The sequence below is a fragment of the Oncorhynchus mykiss genome, chromosome 25 (genome assembly GCF_057628025.1).
Source record: "Oncorhynchus mykiss isolate SJ-2025 chromosome 25, ASM5762802v1, whole genome shotgun sequence".
In the NCBI taxonomy this organism is placed as follows: Eukaryota; Metazoa; Chordata; class Actinopteri; order Salmoniformes; family Salmonidae; genus Oncorhynchus; species Oncorhynchus mykiss.
In genome coordinates, this window is record NC_143046.1 from 65,871,051 (window position 1) to 65,898,892 (window position 27,842).

At 42.3% G+C, this 27,842-nt stretch overlaps 2 protein-coding genes and 1 pseudogene across 3 annotated transcripts; 2 read left to right on the plus strand and 1 right to left on the minus strand.

Moving 5' to 3' along the window:
- Window positions 1-82: 82 nt before the first annotated feature.
- On the plus strand, window positions 83-12,299 carry LOC110505534 (tubulinyl-Tyr carboxypeptidase 1). Its single transcript, XM_090220779.1, has 7 exons — window positions 83-1,216; window positions 3,496-3,584; window positions 4,317-4,373; window positions 5,020-5,094; window positions 5,571-5,952; window positions 7,519-7,628; window positions 7,888-12,299. The coding sequence occupies exons 1-7, from the start codon at window positions 989-991 to the stop codon at window positions 7,958-7,960; spliced, it is 1,014 nt and encodes a 337-aa protein (XP_090076905.1). The 5' UTR covers window positions 83-988; the 3' UTR covers window positions 7,961-12,299.
- An 859-nt stretch (window positions 12,300-13,158) lies between these two features.
- Window positions 13,159-22,514, minus strand: angel1 (angel homolog 1 (Drosophila)). Of its 2 annotated transcripts, none has more exons than XM_021584817.3 (10): window positions 21,244-22,514; window positions 19,806-20,750; window positions 19,446-19,681; window positions 19,264-19,333; window positions 18,682-19,124; window positions 18,403-18,553; window positions 18,173-18,283; window positions 18,003-18,033; window positions 16,199-16,365; window positions 13,159-14,450 (listed from the first exon to the last, which is right to left on the minus strand). In XM_021584817.3, exons 1-10 carry the CDS (start codon window positions 21,338-21,340, stop codon window positions 14,290-14,292), a joined length of 2,412 nt encoding a protein of 803 aa, XP_021440492.1. In that variant the 5' UTR covers window positions 21,341-22,514; the 3' UTR covers window positions 13,159-14,289. The 2 variants fall into 2 exon arrangements, 1 of the variants encoding a protein (XP_021440492.1); XR_016491975.1 differs by having other exon boundaries at window positions 13,711-14,450; window positions 18,682-19,041; window positions 21,244-21,389.
- Window positions 22,515-23,813: 1,299 nt separating this feature from the next.
- On the plus strand, window positions 23,814-27,815 carry LOC149972099 (uncharacterized; annotated as a pseudogene).
- The last annotated feature ends 27 nt before the right edge of the window (window positions 27,816-27,842 follow it).

Below are 27,842 nucleotides of genomic sequence, written 5' to 3' on the forward strand. Positions count from 1 at the left end.
GTTTGGCTGACGCCACCAACAGTAGACGAAATGTGCATGTCGTGGAAGATGTTATCCGTCAGATAGAGCATGCGCAGCTGCTGGGTTCTGGGAGTGTCTGAGCGGCGCAATATTGTAGCAGGCATGAGATCAGCACTCGCTACTGTGAAGCCATGGGCGTTCAAACTGGACAATGACTTGGACTGACAAGAAGAATATGATGTCAAAAGGACAAGACTGAAATGCGCCACCGGCTAAGCAGAGTGTCGAAGAAATGTCCAATCGAATCTTTCCCGGCGTTTTGGATATAGACGGAATCCCCGCTCTGGGATAACGGTGCCGGGTATTAGTGATTTATAATAAGGTAGTTTGTTGTGGCCTACCCTGTTGGAAGACTGCTATTTTTTCCCCGTTATGTTGAAGGCATTGTGTGTATTCATTATTTCCAAGGTGCTGAATTTATCATCAATGTTGTAGGCCTAGTATAGTGTGTTTAATGTTGGCTGCCAATTCACGCCTTTTCTAGTTTTGATAATTTTTGTGTAGTTTCATGTTTTTCAGTGATATACTTGACTTAATCTGCATCTTATAGATCATTGTGATTTTTATAAAGTGCCAATAACCATGTTGATCAGATAGTGATTATGACTATTGAGGTAGCAAACATTCCCTTTAATCTCTGATTTTGGAAGCATTTGTTAATGTTTTTGAAGTTGAACTCATCTGACAATTTAAGTGGACAATTGTAACAACATATGGAACATATTTTCAAGTCTGTGTGCCATTTTGTTCATGAGAGGCACAGTATTTGAATTTGCAGGCTAATAGGCTACAGCCTGCAGTTTTGAAAAGTCCTACATATCCAGTGGGTCATGAATTGCTCATGTTTCTCACCTGCTGTGGGAGTGTTACTTGCTGAGAAACTGCAATCAGATTGACAGTTAAAGGGCGAGGCTGTAAGCCATTTGTGCCAGCCAGGTTCCAGGACTGGGGTCCGTTGTGTGGCGGGATGCTGAGGACCACAGTGGGGTGTGTGGGGGTGGAGGAGAGAGATGAGGAGCAGGAGGATGAAGGTGAAGAGGACTTGCGGGATGGAGGTGTGCCCTTCTTTGTGAACAGGGGAGGCCTACCGGTGGATGAGGAGACTTGGGAGCAGATGTGGAGGCATGTGGCCCGGATTCACCCTAATGGTGAGGCCATAGGGAAACGCATCCGGGGAGCCAGTGATCTGCCCAAGGTAGGATGAAGGTGAAGTCCTGACCTAGCTAGACACCCTGCCTGACTGTTGAGAACTCTACAGGCTGCACTCGTACGCAGACTTTGTCAATAGCTCCCCCCAGAAATATAGGCATAGACACTGTTTCAGTAATATGCACACCAGTCACATTTATTTAAAGTAAACCATCATTCAATATTGAGATAAACATACAGTAAATGGTTCAGGAGGATAAATTTTCCAATAGCATGGGCTTAGTATATTATGCTACATGAACTTCATCAAATTCACACTTACTGACAATAGCGTGAATAGCTGATTATGCAGAATGATGGTAACTGAGTGATTCAGTTACGGCCCGTCTAATTGTACAACGGTCATTTAAACGCTACATATTTCTGTCATGCAACATACAGGCATGCAGAATCCAGTTGAGCTGTCCACGCCTTCTCCTCACCTGGATATAATACATTCAGTAAATCAACCATATGAATGCAATGTTAATTGACTATACAGTACATTTGGAAAGTATTCAGACACCTTCCCTTTTTCCACATTTTGTTACGTTTCAGCATTATTTTAAAATGGATTAAATAAAAACATTTCCTCATCAAGCGACACACAATATCCCATAATGACTAAGCAAAAACTGGTTTTTAGACATTTTAGCAAATATATTAAAAATAAAACTGAAATACCTTATTTACATAAATGTTCAGACCCTTTTCTATGAGACACAAAATTGAGCTCAGGTGCATCCTGTTTCCATTGATCATCCTTGAGCTGTTTCTACAACTTGATTGGAGTCCACCTGTGGTAAATTCAATTGATTGATCATGATTTGGAAAGGCGCACACCTGTCTGTATAAGGTCTCACAGTTGACAGTGCATGTCAAAGCAAAAACCAAGCCAAGAGGTCGAAGGAATTGTCTGTCGAGCGCCGAGACAGGATTGTGTCAGGGAGGTGATCAAGAACCCGATGGTCGCTCTGACAGAGTTCCACTGTGGAGATGGGAGAACCTTCCAGAAGGACAACCATCTCTGCAGCACTCCACCAATCAGGCCGTTATGGTAGAGTGGCCAGACGGAAGCCACTCCTCAGTAAAATACACAACAGCCTGCTTGGACTTTGCCAAAAGACACCTAAAGGAATCTCAGACCATGAGAAACAAGATTGAACTCCTTGGCCTGAATGCCTAGCATCACGTCTGGAGGAAATCTGGCACCATCCCTACGGTGAAGCATGGTGGTGGCAGCATCATGCTGTGGGTATGTTTTTCAGCGGCAGGGACTGGGAGACTAGTCAGGATCGAGGGAAAGATGAATGGAGCAAAGTACAAAGAGATCCTTGATTGAAACCTGCTCCAGAGCGCTCAGGACCTCAAACTGGGGCGACGGTTCACCTTCCAAAAGGACAACGACCCTAAGCACACAGCAAAGACAATGCTGGAATGGCCTTGGGACAAGTCTCTGAATATCCTTGACTGGCCCAGTCAGAGCCCGGACTTGAACCCGATCGAACATCTCTGGAGAGACCTGAAAATATATGTGCAGCAACGCTCCCCATCCAACCTGACAGAGCTTGAGAGGATCTGCAAAGAAGAATGGGAGAAACTCCCCAAGTACAGGTGTGCCAAGCTTGTAGCGTCATACCCAAGAAGATGTGAGGCTGTAATCGCTTTAACAAAGTACTAAGTAAAGGGTCTGTATACTTATGTAATATTTCAATTTTTTATTCTAAAAACCTGTTTTTGCTTTGTCATTATGGGTTATTGTGTGTAGATTGACAATGAAAAAAACAAAAAAAACAATCCATTTTAGATTAAGCCTGTCACGTAACAAAATGTGGAAAAAGTCAAGGGGTCTGAATACTTTCCGACGGCGCTGTATGCTTGAAGACATCCACTGACTATTGTCAATGATGGGTTGTTTGTTTTCGTTAAGTATACTAAGTGTGTCTCCGACTGCACATTCCAGTTAGGAATTTCATTATACAAAATTACATTATTTTCGGACCAAAACCAAGTGGATAAAGCTGTCAAAATATACATTACAGACCACGCAGATAAACATGTCACTAGATTGTCACAGCAACCTTTCAGTTAAACCCCATCACACTTAACCGTTAGGCTACCTGCCACCCATAGACTCACCATAGGGAACAATTAAGATAATGATCATGGGTTAAAAGTTTAAGAAACATGGTTGTTAGGTTAAACAAGTGGACATTCTCCAACTCTGTAAATATAGGGATTGTGTGATATTAATGCCTCTGGTTGTGCTCTGCCTCTCCCCCATAGATTCCAACACTGAGTGTGCCTACATACCAGCCAACCACCAGTATCCCACAGCGCCTAGAAGCCATACAGAAATATATCAGGGATTTGCAGTATCCTTTGCCTGAAATGGTAGAACTGCTTGTCACTATTGCCAAGCTCTGAACCAATGATAGCCCAGGTAGCCTAGATAAAGCTATGACTATTCATTAGACCTCAGGGTGCAGTTGTTTGTCATGGTCAGTTTTTATGATTGACAGGGTGGGCTGAACAGTTTAGGACATATCCAGATATGTCAACAAAATATACATTAGGTTGAGCAAACAAACTAAATTTCATGCATGATGCAAGCACACTATGCTCTGGGTTTGAATTCAAGATGGGTCTTCTGAAATATGTGTTAGCCATGCACTGTATTATGTATTGCTTTAAGCTTCATACATAATTCATAGATATAGGCACAAGCTGATTCCATGCTATTAGAAACTGGCCCAAACACAGTAGATGTACTGAATAAGTATTATGGTGGTGACTGACCAGTATAATAGTTCATATATATACTTCATACTTGTTTGACTCTGTCTTTTTAGGACAATATGTATGTCCTTAACATGTCACAACATCTCAGAATGTAAGGCCATGTTTAGGCTATAATCTATTATAAGCATAAACATTAGCACCTCTCAGCTCAAGAAGCTCATCCATAATTCACAAACGAGGAAGTATGAATATCAGAAATCACTTAACATGGTTTTATTCCCCATGAGAATATGTTTAGTTGGGTTTGAACAGTTCCATGTTGTTTCACTCCCTCTGCATTCTTTGTACTTAACAATATCCTACAGGTACAATCACACAGGAACACAGTTTTTTGAAATCAAGAAGAGCAGGCCTCTTACTGCGTAAGCACAGTTTCTTCTATCCAATTGCTGTTTCCTAACGTTTCGTTTTAGCTTAGCTCTTTGATGATCCTAAGTGTTTGTAAATGTCAGACAGTGTAAATGACATGACTGTTGTCTGCCAGAGAGAATCTCAGGGTTTGACAAAATAGCTTTTCCTGGAGCTGCAGAGAGGCCACAGAGGCAGCAAACAGAAGAAGCAGCTGATGATGTTTACCAATTGCTTCCTAGTTGCGCTGATCATGACAGAAGCTGAAAGAACTGGATATCTGGATCAGCTGTATGTCTGTTGCGCCCCAGGACTGAGGGAACAGGAACTGTTATCATAGCCTAATAGTATCTGTTTCCCGGGCAGGAGCTTCTAGTACATTTTTCTTGCTCATCCACTCAGTTTGTGACATTTGGCACCAGACGCTTTTATTTCAATGTTTCTCAAAGTGCCAGTTTTCTAAGCTTTGAGATTTTTCTAGTAATCAAAGTTTTGCCTAAAGGAGGTAATAATTTTCTCTTTGCATGCATGCACATGTCCTGCAATGTGTGCAAATGTTCTTCAGGCCATTTAGAATCCATGTTTAGAATTATTACCTTTAGTGTAGACTATTTTGTTGCTTTTCCTTCAGGTGTATTCTAACCCTCATATTCTGTGTAGGTTGATGGACATCGCCAAGGAGATGATCCGGGAGTCACTACCAATCAAGTGTCTGGAGGCAGTGATCCTTGGAATGTATCCTTTCCTTTAATTAGCTGAGGTATTCCATGGGTCACACTGACAGCATGTGGAAATTGGAATGAGTTTCTTATGCCCGTGTTTTTACCTGCACATCATTTTTTGGTCAAATTTTGGAGACTTAGGAATGGGGTGAGGATAAAGGATGACCTGGACATGTTGTTTTCCAACTGAGTGTTTATGGGAAACTAAAAATAACCCAGAGTGATGCCCCAAACAGTGTGGTAACAGGGATTTAGATAAGACAAAGCTTTATGGGCACAACCAGGGCATCCAAGTATTATGTGATTAGAACAGACTCGTGTGCTTACAGTCTGAGACTACTGTATGTGACTAATGTATTCTTGTTTAAAAACCAGATCATTGGGGCTTGAAAACTGTTGTTGTCTATGTTACCCTGTAAAGGAGCAGTCCAGTGTGAGCATACAACCAGGTAATAGGGGTTTCCATTTCCTTGACCTTGCCTGTCCCAGTTACCTCAGCAACAGCATGCCGGGTGTGGAGCGCTTCCCCCTCAGCTTTAAGACGCAGTTCTCAGGGAACCACTTTTGCCACATCGTGCTGGGGATGCACAGCGGTGGCCGCTTCGGAGCACTGGGCATCAGCCGGCGGGAGGACCTCATGTTCAAACCCCTGGAGTTCCGCACGCTGGCTGACCTGGTGCAGGAGTTTGAGGGGGCCTACAGGGGCTACTGGCACACCTTGAGGAAGGTGAAGATTGGTCAGTATGTGTCCCATGACCCCCACAGTGTGGAACAGATAGACTGGAAACACTCCATAATAGACGTGGACAAACTGACCAAGGAGGAGCTGCGGAGAGAGCTGGAGAGACACACCCGGGACATGAGGCTGAAGGTATGGGACCAGGGATACAGAGATCATCTGTTAAAGAGTGTTGGGGTGTGATGGGATGTACAGCACTAAAGCAGGACATGTTCACACATTCAGGAAGGATCCTGGGGACTGAGATGGAAAATGTCCATGAACCAAACCAGTCAGCTACCTTCTAGTGATTGCATTAGCTCCAACCAGTGGTGGAAAAAGTACCTAACTGTCATACTTGAGTAAAAGTAAAGATACCGTGATAGAAAATGACTCAAGTAAAAGTAAAAGTCACCCAGTAAAATACTACTTGAGTAAAAGTCTAAAAGTATTTGGTTTTAAATATACTTCAGTATCAAAAGTCAATGTAACAGCTAAAATATACTTAAGTATCAGAAGTAAAAGTATAAATAATTTCAAATATCTTATATTATGCAAACCAGAAGGCACCATTTTCTTGTTTTTAAAATTTACGAATAGCCAGGGGCCCACTCCAACACTCAGACATAATTTACAAACAAAGCATGTGTTTAGTCCACCAGATCAGAGGCAGTAGGGATGACCAGGGATGTTTTCTTGATAAGTTTGTGAATTAGACAAATTTCCTGTCCTGCTAAATTAATACAAATGTAACTAGTACTTTTTGTACTTTTGGGTGTCAGGGAAAACGTATGGAGTAAAAAGTACATCATTTTCTTTAGGAATGTAGTGAAGTAAAAGTTGTCAAATAAATACAAATAGTAAAGTCCAGATATATACTGTAAATAAAAAAAACTTAAGTAGTACTTTAAAGTATTTTTACTTAAGTAAATTACACCACTGGATCCAACTGGGACTGAATTAGTCTGCAGCATATCACTGTACCAGCACTGAATTTAGATTAGTGTCAAATTAAATTGGGATGCATGTGAGCTACATTAGATCTGAATCTATATGAGATGGAAGCACAAGGGGATCGTTGAATGTGAATCCATCCTGAGCAGATGGAAAGCCCTTAATCAGAGTTGCTGACCTCTTTTTGACCCGTCATGCATGATGATATGGAGTTGACCTGCCAATTCAGGACCTATCATCCTCAAATGATGACCTCTCATGGGCTATCATCCCAAACAGTAATGAAAGGAGCCTTAACGCAGGGCCCTGTGAATAATAATAACTAATGTGATGACATTTCTCTGCTCCATTGTGAGTCACGCATGGCTGCCTCAATCAATGGCTGATCCTTTATAGCGAGGGCTCTCACCCAATGGCAGCACTCACAATCACATTAAAGATGGGGACGATTTTACCGTCATCACCGTCAAAACTGTGCCTCCTTGAGCACATTAGGGCCTCATTGAGGTGCTCGCTCACCTTAGCACTACTCTAAGTAATTGAAAGCTGATGATCTGTGTGTGTGTGTGTCCTTCCTCCTCCCTTCTCTGCATAAATGGTGTGCTGAATTTTAAAATAAACGTTTAGTAATTGGAGAATTGCACTTCTCCTTAGTCTACACGGTGGATATTACCAGAACTCAACTTGTAAGCATTTGTACCTCTACCTTTGTGTTGCCCCTTGTTGTTACTGTGAGGTAAACATAACTGTGTGATTGTCTTTCAGATTGGAAAGGCTGCGCCCCCTTCACCCGCCAAAGACAGGAAGAGTAGCATGGGCTCGCCCCTTCGTAACCCAGGCAGCCCCATGCGCAGGAACAGCCGCATCGAGAGACGGTAATACTGATTGTGCAATGTAGTCAGATATCAGGAGCTGCTTAGTCTCACTATAGTCTCTCTGACAGCACAGTAAATACTCGTTAGGTCAATAAACAAGATGCTAGCTGTAGTGGAGATGGCCCTGCACTGATCTGAACAAGCACTAGAGGCTATAAGTCCTATGATGGTGTAGTTCAAGAGGAATCTCTGAACAGTAATCTCTCAGTTTTAATCTGTGTCATGAGAAATCATATATATATTTTTTTGGGGTTTACAGTCCATCTGGAGAGAAGAAAGTTCTTGATCCGAAGCCGCCACCAGACATGAATGGATATCAGATTCGAGTGTGAGGAGGATTTCACTTCATAAAATCATCCTGCAAAACAAGATCTTAGAATGGTGGGGTTCTGTCTGACAAAAGGTTTGTTCTGGGGAATGGGGCTTTTGTGTTCAGTTTTCCAAATAGGTTTGTACCGTGTAAGCAATTTATTTTGGGTATTTTGCATTCAACAAACGTGAGGTATACTGTACAGAGCATGGCCATGTCAATAACTGATTATTGACTAAATGTACAGTACTAGTCAAAAGTTTGGACACCTACTCATTCTAGGGGTTTTCTTTATTTTTATTATTTTCTACATTGTAGAATAATAGTGAAGACATCAAAACTATGAAATAACACATATGGAATAATGTAGTAACCCCAAAATATATTTTATATTCTTCAAAGTAGCCACCCTTTGCCTTGATGACAGCTTTGCACACTCTAGGCATTCTCTCAACCAGCTTCATGAGGAATGCTCTTCCAACAGTCTTGAAGGAGTTCCCACATATGCTGAGCACTTGTTGGCTGCTTTTCATTCACTCTGCGGTCCGACTTCTCCAAAACCATCTCAACTGGGTTGAGGTTGGGTGATTGTGGAGGACAGGTTATCTGATGCAGCACTCCATCACTCTCCTTGGTCATTGTCTTGTTGAAAAACAAATGATAGTGCCACTCAGTGGAAACCAGATGGGATGGCGTATCGCTGCAGAATGCTGTGGTAGCCATGCTAGTTAAGCATGCCTTGAATTCTAAATAGATCACTGACAGTGTCTCTAGCAAAGCACCATCACACCTCCTCCATGCTTCACGGTGGGAACCACACATGCGGAGATCATCCGTTCACCTACTCTGCATCTCACAACAACATGGCGGTTGGAACCAAAAATCTCAGATTTGGAATCATTAGACCAAAGGACAGATTTCCACCGGTCTAATGTCCATTGCTCGTGTTTCTTGGCCCAAGCAAGTCTCTTCTTCTTATTCATGTCCTTTAGTAGTGGTTTCTTTGCGACAATTCGACCATGAAGGCCTGATTCACGCAGTCTCCTCTGAACAGTTTAAGTTGACATGTCTGTTACTTAAACTATGGGAAGCAAATGTTTTGACTGAAATCTGAGGTGCAGTTAACTCTAATGAACTTGTCTTCTGCAGCAGAGGTGACTCTGGTTCTTCCTTTCCTGTGGCGGTCCTCATGCGAGCCAGTTTCATCATAGCGCTTGATGGTTTTTGACATTTTCCATATTGACTGACCTTCATGTCTTAAAGTAATGATAGACTGTCATTTCTCTTTGCTTATTTGAGCTGTTATTGCCATAATATGGACTTGGTCTTTTACCGAATAGGGCTATCTTCTGTATATCACTCATACCTTGTCACAACACAACTGATTGGCTCAACTCATTAAGAAGGAAAGGATTTCCACAACTTAACTTTTAACAAGGCACACCTGTTAATTGAAATGCATTCCAGGTGACTTCCTGATGAAGCTGGTTGAGAGAATGCCAAGAGTGTGCAAAGCTGTCATCAAGGCAAAGGGTGGCTACTTTGAAGAATCTCAAACATAAAATACATTTTGATTTGATTAACACTTTTTTTTGGGTTACTACATGATTCCATATGTGTTATTTCATAGTTTCATAGTATTATTTAACAATGTAGAAAATAGCAAAAATAAAGAAATTAGTAGGTGTGCCCAAACTTTTGACTGGTACTGTATGTTCAAAGCCTATAATTCTAAGGTCTCGCAATGCTCAACTTTGGGGATATCGAACACTCGTTTTACACCAGGGGATATCAAACCCTTGTGTAGGATCAATTCCACGGGCCTACTTATTATTATTATTATTATTATTATTTTGTTCTCAGTGGGATCTCAACTTACGTTTGAGAGGTAGAATACACAAGGTGCAATTTCAAGATGTGGTTGTGCATCAGCAGTTTTCCTCTGACGTCAGTCACTGGAAGTCACTAAATGAACCCATGTCAGCTAAATATTTTTAGATTGGTAAATTAGTCTAGCGGGCAGCTATCTAAACTTCTAGTAATCCTGATCGAATTACCAACTGGGGGCCCCCCATTGATTTTGTTTGTCACATCATATTAAAAACTGCAAACATTTCTCTCCACCCTATGGCAAAATGTGTAGAAATGCAGGACATTAGCTGTAAACTGCACACAAAAAATCCCCCTGACAAAATTTGTAGAATTGTATGAAATTAGTTATAAAATTGCTAAATTTTCTCTCTGCCCCAAACTTCTTTTAAACCTGCAACGTTTTCTCTACACCCCATGGCAAAAATGTGTTTAATTGGAGGAAATAATAATTGAACTCTAAAACTTAAATTAACTAAATAAAAGTTGCCCACCCTGTTTTACACAGACACTTATATTTAAATTAACAGGCATAACTAGCTGACCTATTCACAATATCTCGTTGAGTAATAGATGTTAAGTCCCCAGCAACTTCTTTCCAAAAATGTGGCATGGGTCATTCAGCAGCTCTGTAGTTCTAGGTTGCTACCAGGCTTTTTATGAAGCCGGAAGCTTGGTAGTGACACCGTTCTTTTATAGTTCATTCTACAATAAGATTGGTTCAGGCAGCATTTAAGGAATTCCCAAAGGCTAAACAGGTATGGCTCATGTTTTTAAAGATGGGTTAATATGCAATGTTACATTTGGCTTAAGCTGTGTAAGGTGTAAAAATGAGTAATTAGACATATCACAGAAGAGATCCATGTTGTCAGTTATTAAGAATTGCAATCTGTCTCCATGTTGTACTTTAAGTGTGTAAATATTTGTTTTAGCTCTGCTGGATAGTAACCGCTTTTGTAGTGTAGTTTGCAATCCACTTACCTTGTGCCTTTTTAATGAACATTTTAATAGACAGTGATAAAGAAAACAAGTGTTACTGGATGAATAGTTTATCTTTAATTTCACTAGCAAAACATACTGTACCATCTGCTCTATCCCAAATAGCCAGCAGACTGAGTGATCTACACCTGATCTCGTATTTGTATGTTCTGCTATTGATTACACATGATTGAATATGGGGTAATTCAGCGTGCAGTAGTCTATTTAAACCTTCCAAAGCATGAGAAGTGTGATTCCTTTTAGGATAGTAAGAGAAAGTGGTCACTGTGGTCAACAGAAGTTTAGAATTTTGTGGTCACTCATGAGACAACCTCACATGCACAATGTTTTTGTCCAATTGTGAACGATTACATTGCAGGTGATTTTTTTTTAAATTTCTTTGTCATTATTCTTGATAACATGGGCATTTAAGGCAGCAGTTGCTTTTTTATATTGACATGGAGTGATATATTTAGTTTTTGTTCAGTATAAATAACCTTGTTCTTATTTTAACACACAGCCTTAGTGTGGTTGTCTAGCTACTCTAAATATTAAAGTTGTATTCAAGGTGCAAAGAGATTTGTTTACAGTATTCTCATCTGCATTTTTATATGGCATTTAGGCCAGAGTTTCTGTAATTTTATACTAGCATCAATTTTTATTATCACCGAGCATTTGAGAAATTGAAGTCCGCACCACGTTTCTAAATATTGCCACAGAGCACATTGAAATTTGTTGGTTGGGATTCCTTTAGTCCACTTTAATTTCAATACCATAAACAGAGGTTGTCTTGTGCCAAAATATTGTAATTGTCCTTTTAACATGTTGTAAAGCTTTCTATTGACTTAGTCAACTCCTCTCACTTTCCTCCCAGTGTGTCTGTTGTTGCCAGGATTTATCTAACTCATTGACATGGGTCAGATGGCTGAATGTTTATTAGCAAGCTTCAGCTATATTTAGAGATCTACAAAATACAACAGTGGACAAAATGTAGTTAAAAATCAATGACCGATGCAGTATAAATAAACTGGGTCCTGAGGACAAACTGATAGCCTACATGCCAACCAAGAGTCCAAACTGGGCAGTGTAGCCTGGACTAAAGAGAGTGACTAACATTTCCTCCTTTAATTGTCTTCAAAGAAAGCTTAATACAAATCCCATACTGAGGATATGTGTACTGGGGGACCATACAGTAAGACAATGAACAACAATTGGTTGCAGCTATACTAATTAGAATTTTCTGTATATTCTCTGTTGCCCGCTGGTACACTGAGACATTCGACCTAGCCCATTTTGGGCTCCAAGACATCCGTGACATGAAATCAGAGGTTTTGATATTTCCTCCTTTCATTGCAATGTGGTCTGTTTTTGTTCCTTCGTGCAAAGATGTGATGACACTGTATTAATACATGTCATCTGAAATATTGTAACCGTAAATCACCCGTATGGCTTTGTGACACTTGAAACTGAAATAAACAAGGAACTGGTATAGGACCAGATTTGTTGAAAACAAATGGTGTAACATTTGAGTGATTAACCTACCTTTTTTCCCATTCATCACATGCTTTTTGGAGAGATGCTAGTGCTAGCAACCAGCATGGGTTGTACAAGTCAATTGTACTGTGCTGGCTGTGTCTACAGTGTACTGACGCCCAAGGATTCTGCTGCACAAATCAATTAAGTCTAATGGAAGCCTGGCTGAATGGATAGTCTACCTGACAGCACTGCAATCGGCTAACAAGGCTTAACTAACTAAACCCTGCTAACCTGACATATTTCATCATACGAGCACACAGGACTGCCATGGTTGTTGCTCTCCTGAACAAACAGCCTCTTACTGTTTCATGTTCAGACCAGGGAGATTTTGATAGCTCTCATATACAGTAGCACAAGAGTAGCTGGTGACTGTTCTCTTATGAAATGGCTCCTGTTAGTATATGCTATAGCTGAATGTACATCATGTAGGTATGGTATGTGAAATGCAAGTGTTGAAATAGGTTTGTTAAGTGGGGGTAGGGATGGTAATGTTCAGTGGCAAGATTTCAAATGTATGAAGGCACAGAGGGAGACAAAACAGAAACCCAGAGGTAACAAACACTAGGTACTACCGCCACCACCACTGTTTATGAAATGAAGACAGGAATAGTGGCCTACTTTGAAAAACCTACTGACCCATTTCTCCTCAGTGCATGTGTTTTGTGCCACGGGAAATTTATTTTTGTGCAGCACAGTCAAACTCATGTATAGGTTTCAAGGTAGATCCTGGAATTCTTACACACTGAACCCACTGCCTGCCTTTATGCTAACTTACATTTAAAAACTCTTTCAGTGATTCATTATGAGATACAGAAAATAATTCCCCGGAAGACCTGAGAGAGAACACCTGATTTATTGTAGTTAGACTAAAGGAAGTGTCAGACCTTGACATTTGTGTCATTCCAGTGAGCTATAACTAGAGGTCTTAGTGTTGACAGGAGTCTGTTGGCTGTTCCTCTAGACCAGGCTTTCCCAAACTCAGTCCTGGGAACCCCCCTGCCCGGTGTACCTTTTGGTTTTGCCCAAGCACTACACAGCTGATTCAAATAACCAACTCAAGTTTTGATTATTTGAATCGGCTATGTATTGCTAGGGCAAAAACAAAAACGTGCACCCAGGGGGAGTCGTAGGACTGAGTTGGGAAAACCCTGGTCTAGACTGCAGTGTACACACACACACACACACACAAAGGCCCCGACAGTGCCCTAGCATGCATGAATGCTCCCTTCCTGCAACCTGAATGAATAATTGATTCATGCCTCAGCCAGCCACACTCATCTTCTCCTTGACAGAGTGCCTCAGTAGAGCGAGAGAGCTTCCATCTCAGTGTGGCACTGCCAACATTCAGGTCACAATTTTAACACCCAAAGATGATGTAGATCACCTTAATTAGACTGCCAAGCTATTGTTAGATTTATTTAAGATTTCTACCATTTGAACAAATAATACTGACTGGACCAAAGACAGAGGATAGGGGGGAAAACAGCTAAATAAATAGAAAACATTGACATTCAATTATTTCACAGTTTGTAAATGTTTTAAGACAAATGTTCCAATTTACTAGTGTAGCAGATTGTGAACAAACTGAGTAAACAAAATCCCCATAAACCTTTAAATCTAAAAGCTTCTTGTATTCATATCTTAACAGTAAGAGCATTTGTCAAATAAACTCCAACTAACTGAATCTAACCTTTTTGGTTATTTTTTCTCTATACATGTAAACAAATATTATCATTCAGAGGACATCCCATCTCTTCTGGAAATTGGGCTGAGTAGTTTTTCTTCATGTAGGAAACAAGCAGAGTATTAGATGGGACTCAAAACTCTCTGTGAGCCCCAGGGACCAAGTAAGTATTCACTTTTAAACATGGAATTGTGCCATGGGCAAATCATGTAAGGTTTGAACAAAAATGTTTAAATGCTTGACCTCTGTCCTCCTGATTCTTCATTGACCATAGACAGCCCAAATCACACAGGATTCAGGTCCAGCTGGAACTTGGCCAGGAGACTGAGGTGGTCCGAGGGGAACATTTCATTGGGTAAACCGTTCATTGACCAGAGGTCCTCCTCTGGTAGGAGGGAGAGACGACCAAGCAGCTTCAGACCTTGGCTCTGCCGTTGACCTCCACCTGAAACAACGTTTTTGGTACACCATCTCTCAATTCTTCTTTCTCTATACACTTACTAGACTGGAGGACAATATCAATGGCTATTATACAGTGCCTTGCGAAAGTATTCGGCCCCCTTGAACTTTGCGACCTTTTGCCACATTTCAGGCTTCAAACATAAAGATATACAACTGTATTTTTTTGTGAAGAATCAACAACAAGTGGGACACAATCATGAAGTGGAACGACATTTATTGGATATTTCAAACTTTTAACAAATCAAAAACTGAAAAATTGGGCGTGCAAAATTATTCAGCCCCCTTAAGTTAATACTTTGTAGCGCCACGTTTTGCTGCGATTACAGCTGTAAGTCGCTTGGGGTATGTCTCTATCAGTTTTGCACATCGAGAGACTGACATTTTTTCCCATTCCTCCTTGCAAAACAGCTCGAGCTCAGTGAGGTTGGATGGAGAGCATTTGTGAACAGCAGTTTTCAGTTCTTTCCACAGATTCTCGATTGGATTCAGGTCTGGACTTTGACTTGGCCATTCTAACACCTGGATATGTTTATTTTTGAACCATTCCATTGTAGATTTTGCTTTATGTTTAGGATCATTGTCTTGTTGGAAGACAAATCTCCATCCCAGACTCAGGTCTTTTGCAGACTCCATCAGGTTTTCTTCCAGAATGGTCCTGTATTTTGCTCCATCCATCTTCCCATCAATTTTAACCATCTTCCCTGTCCCTGCTGAAGAAAAGCAGGCCCAAACCATGATGCTGCCACCACCATGTTTGACAGTGAGGTTGGTGTGTTCAGGGTGATGAGCTGTGTTGCTTTTACGCCAAACATAACGTTTTGCTTTCTTGCCAAAAAGTTCAATTTTGGTTTCATCTGACCAGAGCACCTTCTTCCACATGTTTGGTGTGTCTCCCAGGTGGCTTGTGGCAAACTTTAAACGACACTTTTTATGGATATCTTTAAGAAATGGCTTTCTTCTTGCCACTCTTCCATAAAGGCCAGATTTGTGCAATATACGACTGATTGTTGTCCTATGGACAGAGTCTCCCACCTCAGCTGTAGATCTCTGCAGTTCATCCAGAGTGATCATGGGCCTCTTGGCTGCATCTCTGATCAGTCTTCTCCTTGTATGAGCTGAAAGTTTAGAGGGACGGCCAGGTCTTGGTAGATTTGCAGTGGTCTGATACTCCTTCCATTTCAATATTATCGCTTGCACAGTGCTCCTTGGGATGTTTAAAGCTTGGGAAATCTTTTTGTATCCAAATCCGGCTTTAAACTTCTTCACAACAGTATCTCGGACCTGCCTGGTGTGTTCCTTGTTCTTCATGATGCTCTCTGCGCTTTTAACGGACCTCTGAGACTATCACAGTGCAGGTGCATTTATACGGAGACTTGATTACACACAGGTGGATTGTATTTATCATCATTAGTCATTTAGGTCAACATTGGATCATTCAGAGATCCTCACTGAACTTCTGGAGAAAGTTTGCTGCACTGAAAGTAAAGGGGCTGAATAATTTTGCACGCCCAATTTTTCAGTTTTTGATTTGTTAAAAAAGTTTGAAATATCCAATAAATGTCGTTCCACTTCATGATTGTGTCCCACTTGTTGTTGATTCTTCACAATAAAATACAGTTTTATATCTTTATGTTTGAAGCCTGAAATGTGGCAAAAGGTCGCAAAGTTCAAGGGGGCCGAATACTTTCGCAAGGCACTGTATATATTTCCTTTGGATTACATGCCCCTTACCTTTCTGATAAGCACCAGAAATGCCACGCCTTGGAGAGTAGAAGATGTAGTCGACTGTAGCTCCAACCTCGGAGTGCAGCGTGGTCACCTCAGCACGGTCTGTTCCAGGGATGAAGTGGCCGTAGGCTGACCGCAGGTTCAGGTAATGGGAGATAGTCTGTCTGAACCTGAGGAAGGACATGGACAATGTTATTACATTTAACATGTATTCAGCACTGTCAGAGTGCCTTCAGGAAGTATTCAAACCCTTGACGTTATCCCCATTTTGTTGCGTTACAGCCTGCTGCTACTGGACTCCTATTTACAGTTGAGGTCGGAAGTTTACCTACACTTAGGTTGGAGTCATTAAAAATATTTTTTCAACCCCTCCACAAATTTCTTGTTAACAAACTATAGTTTTGGCAAGTCGGTGAGGACATTTCCAAATGCCTGAAGGTACCACGTTCATCTGTACAAACAAAAGTACGTAAGTATAAACCCCATGGGACCACGCAGCCGTCATACCGCTCAGAATGGAGACATGTTCTGTCTCCTAGAGATGAACGTACTTTGGAGCAAAAAGTGCAAATCAATCCCAGAACAACAGCAAAGGACCTTGTGAAGATCCTGGAGGAAACAGGTACAAAGGATCTATATCCCCAGTAAAATGATTCCTATATCGACCTAACCTGAAACGCCGCTCAGCAAGGAAGCCACTGCTCCAAAACCACCATAAAAAAAGACAGACTACGGGTTGCAACTGCACATGGGGCAAATATCGTACTTTTTGGAGAAATGTCCTCTGGTCTGATGAAACAAAAATAGAACTGTTTGGCCATTATGACCATCGTTATGTTTGGAAGAAAAAGGGGGAGGCTTGCAAGCCGAAGAACACCATCCCAACGTGAAACACAGGAGTCGCAGCATCATGTTGTGGTGGTGCTTTGCTGCAGGAGGGCCTGGTGCACGTCACAAATAGATGGCTACATGAGGAAGGAAAATGACGTGGATAAATTGAAGCAACATCTCAAGACATCAGTCAGGAAGGTAAAGCTTGGTCGCAAATGGACAATGACCCCAAGCATACTTCCAAAGTTGTGGCAAAATGGCTTAAGGACAACAAAGTCAAGGTATTGGAGTGGCCATCACAAAGCCCTGACCTCAATCCCATAGAACATTTGTGGGCAGAACTGAAAAAGCGTGTGCGAGCAAGGGGGCCTACAAACCTGACTCAGTTACACCAGCTCTGTCAGGAGGAATGGGCCAAAATTCACCCAACTTATTGTGGGAAGCTTGTGGAAGGCTACCCAAAACGTTTGACCCAAGTTAAACAATTTAAAGGCAATGCTACCAAATACTAATTGAGTGTGTTAACTTCTGACCCACTGGGAATGTGATGAAAGAAATAAACGCTGAAATAACTAATTCTCTCTACTACTATTCTGACATTTCACATTCTTAAAATAAAGTGGTGATCCTAACTGACTGAAGACAGGGAAGTTATACTAGGATTAAATGTCAGGAATTGTGAAAAACTAAGTTTATATCTATTTGGCTTAGGTGTATGCAAACTTCTGTATATATTACTGCACAATGTCTGATCACACAATCCATTGCACAATTCTTCAGCAAGTGTAAATATCCTACTTCAATTCATTGAGTGCCTTCTTCTATTGCATTAGTATGGTTTTATTCACTTAATTACTTTCCCATTGTGGAGAGGTGAACCTGCAGGTCAGCATTTTATTGCACATCAGGTGTATATGACATATAAACAAAATTGAACATGAAATGTGGCCCTTTGAAAAGGGACATAAAATCTGACCTTGTTGTATAAGGATGCTTGTCCTCAGGATCTATTGGAAATAAGTGAAAGAGTAACATACAGGAGTCATTAACTGTTCTCTACACAACTGTGCTCTGGGGTCTCACCTGCCGTGGGTATAGTTGAGAGTAAATGTTTTGGGGTCTAGTTTTAGTGTGTGTGTGTGTTACCAGGTGTGTTGTCAGTGACCCCTGGAATGAGCTCCAGGTCCTGTGGCCGGATACAGGCAGCCTCACAGAAACGCAGCCGACGCAGGAAGCCATGGTTGTACTGCAGGTTCCCTACACAGGAAGAACAAACAGAGTGGCCAGTCAGACCATCACACAAGACTTAAATGGAGATACTGACAATACTCAACAATCCACCCTGACATGGTCCAAACAGAAAGACTGACACATACGTTCTGGACTCTGGGTTGACGTGATTTGACTCTTTGGCTCATTTACAGTTGTGTACTGGCAGTTGTCATCGATGCCCACGGTGCTTGGCCAAAGGGGAGCGAATACCCTTCTATGATGGACGTTGTAGGACAGATCCTCTTGACCTGATATCTGCCACACATAAGGAAACAAAACACAGAACCCATTGGCCAAGGTAACATACTGAACACCAACTCACCATTGAATTATTAAGTAGCTTAAAATTGACAAGTCATTTTCCATAGGAGTAGTGTGCTCACCATCCAGGCAGGTAGACCATGATAGTAAAGCTGTCTTGTCGTGATCAGTTGGTACAGAGGCATGTTGGGTAGAGCATTGAAGTCTCCACATAGAACAACATTGCAGTGCTCTCCCTTCACCTTGCAGTTCCTCACGATGTAGTCGATCTCTGCCAGCAGCATTGCAAGCTGGGTCAGCTTCACGTCACCCCTCCTGGTGTTGAACAGGAGGTGGGTGGTTGCCACACAGAGGGGTGGGCCCTTGGCAGTGACTTCTGACCCCTGTGTGATAATTGGCTGGAGCAGCAGGACAATGCCCACGTTGTCTCGGTCCAGCAGCTCACACTCTGGCCTGTAGAACTCCAGCAGACTCTCTGACACCTGGGAGAAACGGTCGCCGCGGTAACAAATCACACAGCCATCAGTCTTGGTGCCGGTGCGCCGCTTGTAAACACAGGTGTAGCCTTGAGGATTGAACCACAAAATTACAAATATTGATATACAAACAGCTATTACATGTCTGTTACTAAGTGTAGCTGACTTGCATTATTCTGCAATGGTCTTGATTGTGCCATTAACAGATGCTGAGGAACTTGGACCTACCCATGTCACGAAGGACAGGATGGAGTTGCTCTGTAAAGTGGTTCTCCTGGACCTCTTGCAGACAAAGGATCTACACATGGGAAAAACATACAGCTCAATTCACAAGGAGACTCCGATGACAATTGCTCAGCAACACAGTGTCAATAGATGTTACTGTATTAATTTGGTAAGGTCAGACTGACATCTGGTTCCCATTTCTTGAACTCCTGTGTGAGGTTTGGGAAGCGGTAGTCCCAGCTCAACACCCCTAGAGGGCAGTGTGTGTACAGCTCCTGGTTGGCCTCCAGCAGGTCCTGGGCAAGGATGTTGTAAGACATCACTGTGAAGTCAAACAGGGGCCGGGGTTCTGAGGGGGGCCTTTGGAGAGGCTCTGGCGCTGTGTGGGTCTCACTGAGTTCCTCCCACACCCTCCACACCACTGAGGGGGAAGCAGAGAGATGTCTAAGCAAATGGTAACACTGATATTCTGATGGTGATGTGGGTTCACAAACAATCAATCAAAAACCTGTACAGATGTTACAGATATCATGCAAAATGCTCACCTTGGAAGGTCTCTCTCTCCAGTGAATGTGGGTAGTAGCTCATGCTTGGGAACGCTGTGGAAGGGCAGAACAACACCTCTTTCAAGCCAGGGCCGATGGGGAAATGCCAGCCCTTGGGTGGGGGCTGAGCCCTACTCTCCCATGGCTGTGTCTGGGCCTCTGCCTCACAGAGAAGGGAGACCAGGTCCAGCCCAGGATCCCATATCTCAGCAGGCACTTCACTAGTGCTTGCATGTGGGTCTACAAAAGAGCTCAAGTCTAGTCCTGCTGCAGTCTGGCTCTCCCACTCCGGTTTTTGCACCTGTGCCTTGGTTACTGACTCTCCCATGCTCATCTTTTCCACTATCTGTTCTAACAGGACATGGACAATCGCTTTATCGTCTGTTGTCCTGCTGTCCTTGACTGATGGATTCTGTACTTCAGATGTCTCTGTTGTTAGCTCCGGCGCTGGGTTACTGTTCTCAGACTTCTCTGTGGGGGAACAGGGAGCCTCCTGCACGCCATCATCCCTCATGAGCTTCTCTGAGTAGAGGATAGTCTGCTCCTGGTCCTGCTGCTTTGGACCTTCCTCTCTGACCCCGTCCTCCTCCACGTCGTCTCTCACCTCTGGCTCCTCTTCCTTCACTCCATCAAGCAGCCGACCCCCCAGAGTTACGAATACAGGCTCTTTCCTGTCTTTCTCTGGTTCAGACCCCATCACCTCTTTCACAGTGCTTTTCTTCATCTCTGCCTCTTTACTCTTCTCTTTTTCTAGTGCGCCGTTCTCCTTCAACCATTCCCCAGTCACTCTCCCAGGATCCTTCTTGGCCTTTGGGGGCCCGCTGCTTGTACTAAGCCACGGATCCAGCAGGCCTGCCTGCGTTTTAGTAAATATTTTGGAAGGGACTTCACCATCCCACACCTTATTGTCATTAATGGACACAGAGGGACCCTTTTTCAAGGGTTCTGTAAAAAAGAAATGGTGCGATAACTTACATATGTGTTCAAACACTAGCTTATTATTGCTGCATGCATCTATAATAAAACAAATATTTTAAGCAATTATATCATTACTCCTCATAAAATCAAACAAAAAGCTGTCAGTCACTGCACACACCACAACATATGCACGTGGTACTCATATGACGTCACGCAGTACATTTAGAATCCATTGCGCCTAGCTAAAATGTCAATGCCATGTGTTTGCTATTTAGATTATGTTCAAACTCAAATAGCATGCGGTAGCTAAAGCAGACCAGATTAGCCTTTAGTTAAATCATCGATTAAAAATTGGACTCCAACTAAATATGTGCTACGCGACGTGTAGTTAGTTAGCTAGAGCTAGCTATTCGGCCATTCGACTTTAGGCACCCAAACGAGCCATCATGTTAGGCGAAAATGTACAGGCAATAAAACAAAAATGTATGTGTCGAATGTTTTTTGTTTGTATGTGGTTTACCTGTGACGCAGTTTATAAGCCGTGTTAACGGGTAAAGCCCGTAAAATATCAGGCTCCCAATCATGCTCCGCTCCAATGATTGGGCGGACCCGATCATGCCGAGCCGCGGGGCACCGGGCTATGGCCCGTGATATGAACGGGATGAGTGCCCTTCTCAAATCGAACCATAATCTGCGCCACGAGGTCATGTTCTCAACAAAACATCCATTTCCATAAAATATGTTTTAATTGTCTAACTAGTTTTCAGTTGGAAGGCAGATTACGCGTTTTATCAAAAAATCACCTTTGAAAAAACTAAGAATTCTGTTCATTACTCCATGTGCTTAATTTACATGTCACTTTTGTTTTGACACGATTTAACGTGGGCATTTTCCCTATTCAAAACAACTAGGAACTCGGAAATCTCCGACTTCTGATTTAAATGCGTTTTGTATTTAACATTTAACTAGGCAAGTCAGACAACTGGGTACTCGGCGAAAGAAAATAGTTCCGACTTGGGAACATCGTTTTGAATGGTCATTCAACTCGGAATTCTTTCTAGAACTCCCGAGTTTTTTTCGTTTTTTCACCGAGTTCCCAGTTCCTCATGCCCAAGGGCAGCCAGGCCGTTTCCAAAACGAATGCAATCAACTTTCATCCGGGCCAGATTAATCGAATCCCCTCACTGGTATGCTCACATTAATTATGTATAATTGTCTTTAAAAAAGAAGTGAACCCATACACTACAACCATCTCAGTGGCAGACTTCATTATAGTGATAACAAGAAAGCTGCACGTTGGAATATAGACTCCTTTTATGTGTTTGTAAACAGTGCTGCACGAGGTGGTGGCAAAACACGCGAGTTCCTATGGAATGCCAGCTAATTAGTGCAGTTCACACTACTTTTGGATTATAATTGGACTTTAAGGCTCGTATGAATGACCTGCTTAATATAATGTTTGTGTCATCATCGCAAATCAACTGCATTATGCTTACAAAAACACTTAAACTTCAACCAGTAAAATGGCCCATTGACTAGCTTTTGCTACACCCAATGTCAATGAGCGTTAGCATTCTAGCTACCTGCTGCATTAAAAATAGTTATTTTGCTAAGACCACAACCAACTATAATCTTAGCGACGGTTCAAGCAAGAATCGAAACATTATTGTAAGCGCATGACAACCCCAAAAAGTTATTTGGTTTAGAAGTAATAACAACGTACGGGCGTTGCAGCCAAGAGTCGCGTAACGTCAGTGTGTCGTGCACTGGAAAATGGCCTATTTGTAAAACATTATGGTCTGGAACTGAGAATGCAGAAATTGTATGGATTGACAGTGAAAATCGTCCCAAATCTATAATACTCAATGGTGTACTACCCAGGAATATTTTATATATTTTTTCATGATAAACACTATAAATACAAAAGTATGTGGACATGCCTTCAAATTAGTGGATTCGGCTATGGCAACCACACCCGTTGCTGACAGTGGAATAAAATCGAGAACACAGCCATGCAATCTCAAATCAAATGTTATTTGTCACATGCGCTGAATACAACAGGTAGACCTTACAGTGAAATGCTTACTTACAAGCTCTTAACCAATAATGCAGTTTTAAGAAAATACCCCCCCAAAAAGTAAGAGATAAGAAAAACAAATAATTAAAGAGCAGCAGTAAATAACAATAGTGGGGCTATATACAGGGGGTACCGGCACAGAGTCAATGTGTAAATGTGCTGGAGGCACCGGTGTTGAGATAATTATGTACATGCAGGTAGGATTATTAAAGTGGCTATGCATAGATAATAACATAGAGTGGGGGGTGCAAATAGTTTGGGTAGCCATTTTATTAGTTGTTCAGGAGTCTTATGGCTTGGGGCTAGAAGCTGTTTAGAAGCTGGGGTAGAAGCTGTTTAGACTTGACGCTCCGGTACCGCTTGCCGTGCTGTAGCAGAAAGAACAGTCTATGACTAGGGTGGCTGGAGTCTTTGAACATTTTTAGGGCCTTCCTCTCCAAAGACAAACATTGGCAGTAGAATGGCCTAACTGAAGAGCTCAGTGACTTTCAACGTGGCACCGTCATAGGATGCCACCTATCCAACAAGTCAGTTCGACACATTTCTACCCTGCTAGAGCCAAGGATTTTGGAATAAGATGTTCGACAAGCAGGTGTCCACATACTTTTGTTCATGTAGAGTACCATATGGTGGGAAATACTGTATCAATGAAAGACATACTGAAATGCAAATAATATTTCAACATGTATATGTGGTGGACCTGGATCTGGTGAGAGTTGAACACAGGAGATGTCTATCCTATCTCTCGAGTCTGCCAAGCAGATAATGTCAGTCCATCCCTTGCAGAAGACCTAGACCTGCATGATGAGTGGGATACAGACCTGGAGGTTGATGAGTATGCTATTTTATTGAAATTTTATGGATAAAAAAACCCATCAGATCACAGTAGTTATTACAATGTATTATTGTTTGTATTGTAAGTTGATTTGTTTTATGCATATCTCACCCTGATGGTTGTCTGATAGTGACACCACTTCTTATCATCGTTAGAGGTGAAAAAGACCACCGCTGAGATGTACCTGCAGGCCTGCAACCTGGTCCGAGTGGTTCCTGTCTCTTACTTCCTCTGGAATCTGGGCACCTCCACCATGAGCCACAACCACCACGGCGTGGGACCCCTGGGGGGAGGCGCTGGTCATTGCCCTGGTGGTAAGTCTGCTGGATGTCTATTGACACATTATCAACTTCAAGGAATGCTCATCAACAGGACATGGACTATCACTCTATCATCTGTTGTCCTTGACTGATGGATTCTGTACTTCAGATGTCTCTGTTGTTAGCTCCAGTGCTGGGTTACTGTTCTCAGACTTCTCTGTGGGGGAACAGGGACCATGCACATCACCAACCTGGAGCTGGCAGGAAACTACCTGCTGGCTGAGGGAGCCAAATACCTTGTGGCGATGTTGAAGGCAAATTTCACCATTCGCCATCTGGTAAGTTTGTATGAGTTCTTTGTAAGAAGGTAATGTAAATGTATCTGGTAGCATTAACATCTCTTATTAAACATGTTCATTCAGAAATGGGACAAGTATGATGTGCTATTTGTCCCACAATCTGCCACAAGAGGGCATTGGAGTTGTGCAGGCCATGCAGTCCTTGACATTAAGAGATGTATTAAAATGGCCACTGTCTAGTAGAATTTGTCCAACAATCGCTTACTGTCTGAAGGCGCTGAGTGCAGAGCAAAAATGTTGCTTGACAACATTTCCATCAAATCCGTCAAACTTTCAGGTAGTACACACAGATTTCAACATGAAAACAAAAAACTCTGTTCAATAGATACACTGAAAAAAATATAAACGCAGCATGTAAAGTGTTGGTCCCATGTTTCATGAGCTGAAATTAACGATCCCAGAAATATTCCATATGCACAAAAAAACTATTTCTCTCAAATGATGTGCACAAATTTGTTTACATCCTTGTAAGTGAGCATTTCTCCTTTGCCATTTCAGTTGAATGCATTCAGTTGTACAACTGACTAGGTATCCCCTTTTCCCTTATGATGCGTTGATATTTTTGTTAAGTATATATTATATTTCTCTACTTTATTTGTGAATCTTTATTTCAAAAATTTCAACAACAGGGAATGGATACATAGAGGACGATGCTAAAAGTTTTGCAGATGCCCTGGCAGTAAGTGAATAGAAATGACATTAAAAAAATGCAGGTATATTGATGACAATACTGTCATTGGAGTCTATAGCTAGCTACTTGCAATATCTCTCCCTTTTGAACAACTATAGAGTAAAGGAGCTGGACTTGAGCCACAATCAGTTCTGTGGGAGAAATGGGGAGCATCAGGGGCAGATGTTAGGTAGAGACCATTTCACTTTATGTCTGCATCTCACATCGTTACGGTTGAGCAGTCTCATGGAGTCATTCGGGTTACAATCATTCACAATGTGAGTGTTTAGCGTTTTGCATCTGCTGTCACTGACCTTGTAATCCTACAGCAAATTATGAAGGTCTGGCGGTACTAGACTTAAGATGGAACATCTGCAAATGAAAGGAGCTGTGGCTTTCTGTGCCGGCCACAAGGTGTGGATAAACATACTCATCCCAATTCCCACATTCAAAGTGTAATTGTTCCTTTAAAAAAAAAATAGTTAAACAGTATGTGATGAAGATATCTCCTCTTCACAAATGTGAATGTGACCCTGAAACACCTAGACCTGTCCTGGAATGTCTTTGGGAATAAGGGGCCTTGACTTTAAGAGAGGCACTGAAATTCAGCAACACTCTGGTATCGAAATATCTAGAACCCAACTACAACCGCATCACCAATGAGGGGGTGGGCATGCAGTGCAAGGGCTGGAGGCCAACGACACTCTTGGAGTGCTGACAGTAGGTGCTTGATTGACAGCGCTCACATCCACTGACCTGTGTGGTGTGGAACTAGGGGGACTTTAGATGTTTTGTGTCCCTGCAGCTGACTTATAACTCTCTGGAGGGGCGCTGGCTCTTGTCACTGTGGTCAAGAACACGCCCAGAACTGCTCTGGAAGAGTTCAACATATCTGTGAGCATTGTTGTTCTCTACTTGATGTACACGAAAAGTGTTTTGGTTCCTCTGTTAGCACTCCAAACCATGGTAAAATTATAACTGAGTCCTTTGTGTTTGTGAGTAGAATCCAGTCTAGAGGTGCTGTATGGAGGTGTCAGAGGCTTTATCGCTAAGAAATCATCCAAATGCCTTGACCCAGGTACACTGACTGGTCATATAATTTTTGTCAAATGTGTATTCACATGCAGTAGTTACAAGTGATTGTAAATCATAACTGAATACAGAGTATTTAAACAATTTTTTAAATAAACTTCAAATTCAACTCACTGGTACCTAGTAATCAATGTTTTTCAAACCAGTGCAAGATGTGAAATAGGGAGGATTATGTCAAGGAAAAACATCTCTGCTCTTTTCTTTGAAGGATTATCTGGATCAACAAAAGCTGCACCTTTGGGACTGTCCCAAAAAGATGGGACAATGCAAGTGCCTGTAGCAGACTTCAGGAAGGCTGTGCAGCTCTCAAACTAATTGCTCATCCCATAGTCTCTGACATTTGCAGGGTCCGTTGAGCTAATGCATTTCCAATGCTCGAAGATACCCCGGAATACCCTCACTTGCATGTACTCGTATGAGTGGTTTCTGTAATGTTATTCTCATACACTGAGTGTACAAAACATTAGGAACACCTTCCTAATATTGAGTTGCACCCCCCAACCCCATTCCCTTTGCCCTCAGAACAGCCTCAATTTATCGAGGCATGGACTCTACAAGGTGTCGAAAGCATTCTACAGGGATGCTGGCCCATGTTGACTCCAATGCTTCCCACAGTTGTGTCAAGATGGCTGGATGTCCTTTGGGTGATGGACCATTCTTAATGCACATGGGAAACTGTTGAGCGTGAAAAACACAGCAGTGTTGCAGTTCTTGACACACTCAAACTGGTGCATCTGGCACCTACGTTCAAATGTACTTAAATCTTTTGTCTTGCCCATTCACCCTCTGAATGGCACACATACACAATCCATGTCTCAATTGTCTCAAGGTTTAAAAATCCTTCTTTAACCTGTCTCCTACCCTTCATCTACACTGATTGAAATTGATTTAACAGGTGACATCAATAAGGTATCATAGCTTTCACTTGGATTCACCTGGTCAATCTGTCATGGAACGTTCCAGAGACTGGATCGTGAAAGGACAGGGATGGTTGATTACAGGTGGGCTTTTCTCATACAGTACACACTGTCAGGGTGGGGTGAACTAGCAACATTATTTGAAGACCGCTATGAGTGTGTAAAGAAAACACCAAACATCAGCAATAACCTGTGAACTGAACAGAAACTTGTCATAAACTGTCCACACATCTGTTTGCCCTAAAAAAAACTCATAATGAGCAGACGTTTATGGTCAAAGTGTCGAAGTAGGGCAAACATATATATTTATTATTGCTTGTAGTGTCGTGCCAATGTTCTTCCTTTTCAAACGCTAAGAAAGTCCTTTTAGTGAAACATCATACGTTCTTCGGAGTCCCTCCTCAGGGGTCTGGCCGACACCAGGAAGCAGAGGATGCCAGCTGCATAAGATGGAGTCCCGTCAGAAGAAGGAGAAGCAGAAGAGCGAGCGCATCCTGAAGACCTTCCAACACCCCCCGCAGCTCATGGTCATGTCCCCGGGGGGCACCAAGGAGGACTCCAGTGGCCCCCAGCACTTCTCTGCCACCCCACTGAACTCCTGGCACCACACCATCATGTCCAACAGCAGCCGTTACTCCGTCACCAACCTGAGCAGGGAGCGCATCCACCTTCCCATGCCCCCACCATGTGACCCACCACAGGCCCACCAGCTCCCCCACCATGTGCTCCTACTCCCAGCCCAAGCTGACGGAAGACTCTCCACGCTAGCCCCAATCTAAACCATGTTATGTAATTTTACAGAGAAATCACTGGCTTCTACATACAGTCCATGTATTACACATATAACCATACAATATACATTCCTCCAGTATACATAACCACGTTTCAGGCCAACTTTATGAATCAACT

What these genes read in the sequence shown, in the direction of transcription:
- angel1 (XM_021584817.3), bottom strand. Translation starts at nt 21,340, where the DNA reads ATGATCGGGTCCGCCCAATCATTGGAGCGGAGCATGATTGGGAGCCTG. An exon ending in TCCTGTCCTTCGTGACATGG is followed by an intron (nt 19,125 to 19,263) that starts GTAGGTCCAAGT and finishes TCAATCCTCAAG; the next exon opens with GCTACACCTGTGTTTACAAG. An exon ending in TTCTGGTGCTTATCAGAAAG is followed by an intron (nt 14,451 to 16,198) that starts GTAAGGGGCATG and finishes ACGTTGTTTCAG; the next exon opens with GTGGAGGTCAACGGCAGAGC.
- LOC110505534 (XM_090220779.1), top strand. Translation starts at nt 989, where the DNA reads ATGCTGAGGACCACAGTGGGGTGTGTGGGGGTGGAGGAGAGAGATGAG. An exon ending in GAGGCAGTGATCCTTGGAAT is followed by an intron (nt 5,095 to 5,570) that starts GTATCCTTTCCT and finishes TGCCTGTCCCAG; the next exon opens with TTACCTCAGCAACAGCATGC. An exon ending in CCCGGGACATGAGGCTGAAG is followed by an intron (nt 5,953 to 7,518) that starts GTATGGGACCAG and finishes ATTGTCTTTCAG; the next exon opens with ATTGGAAAGGCTGCGCCCCC.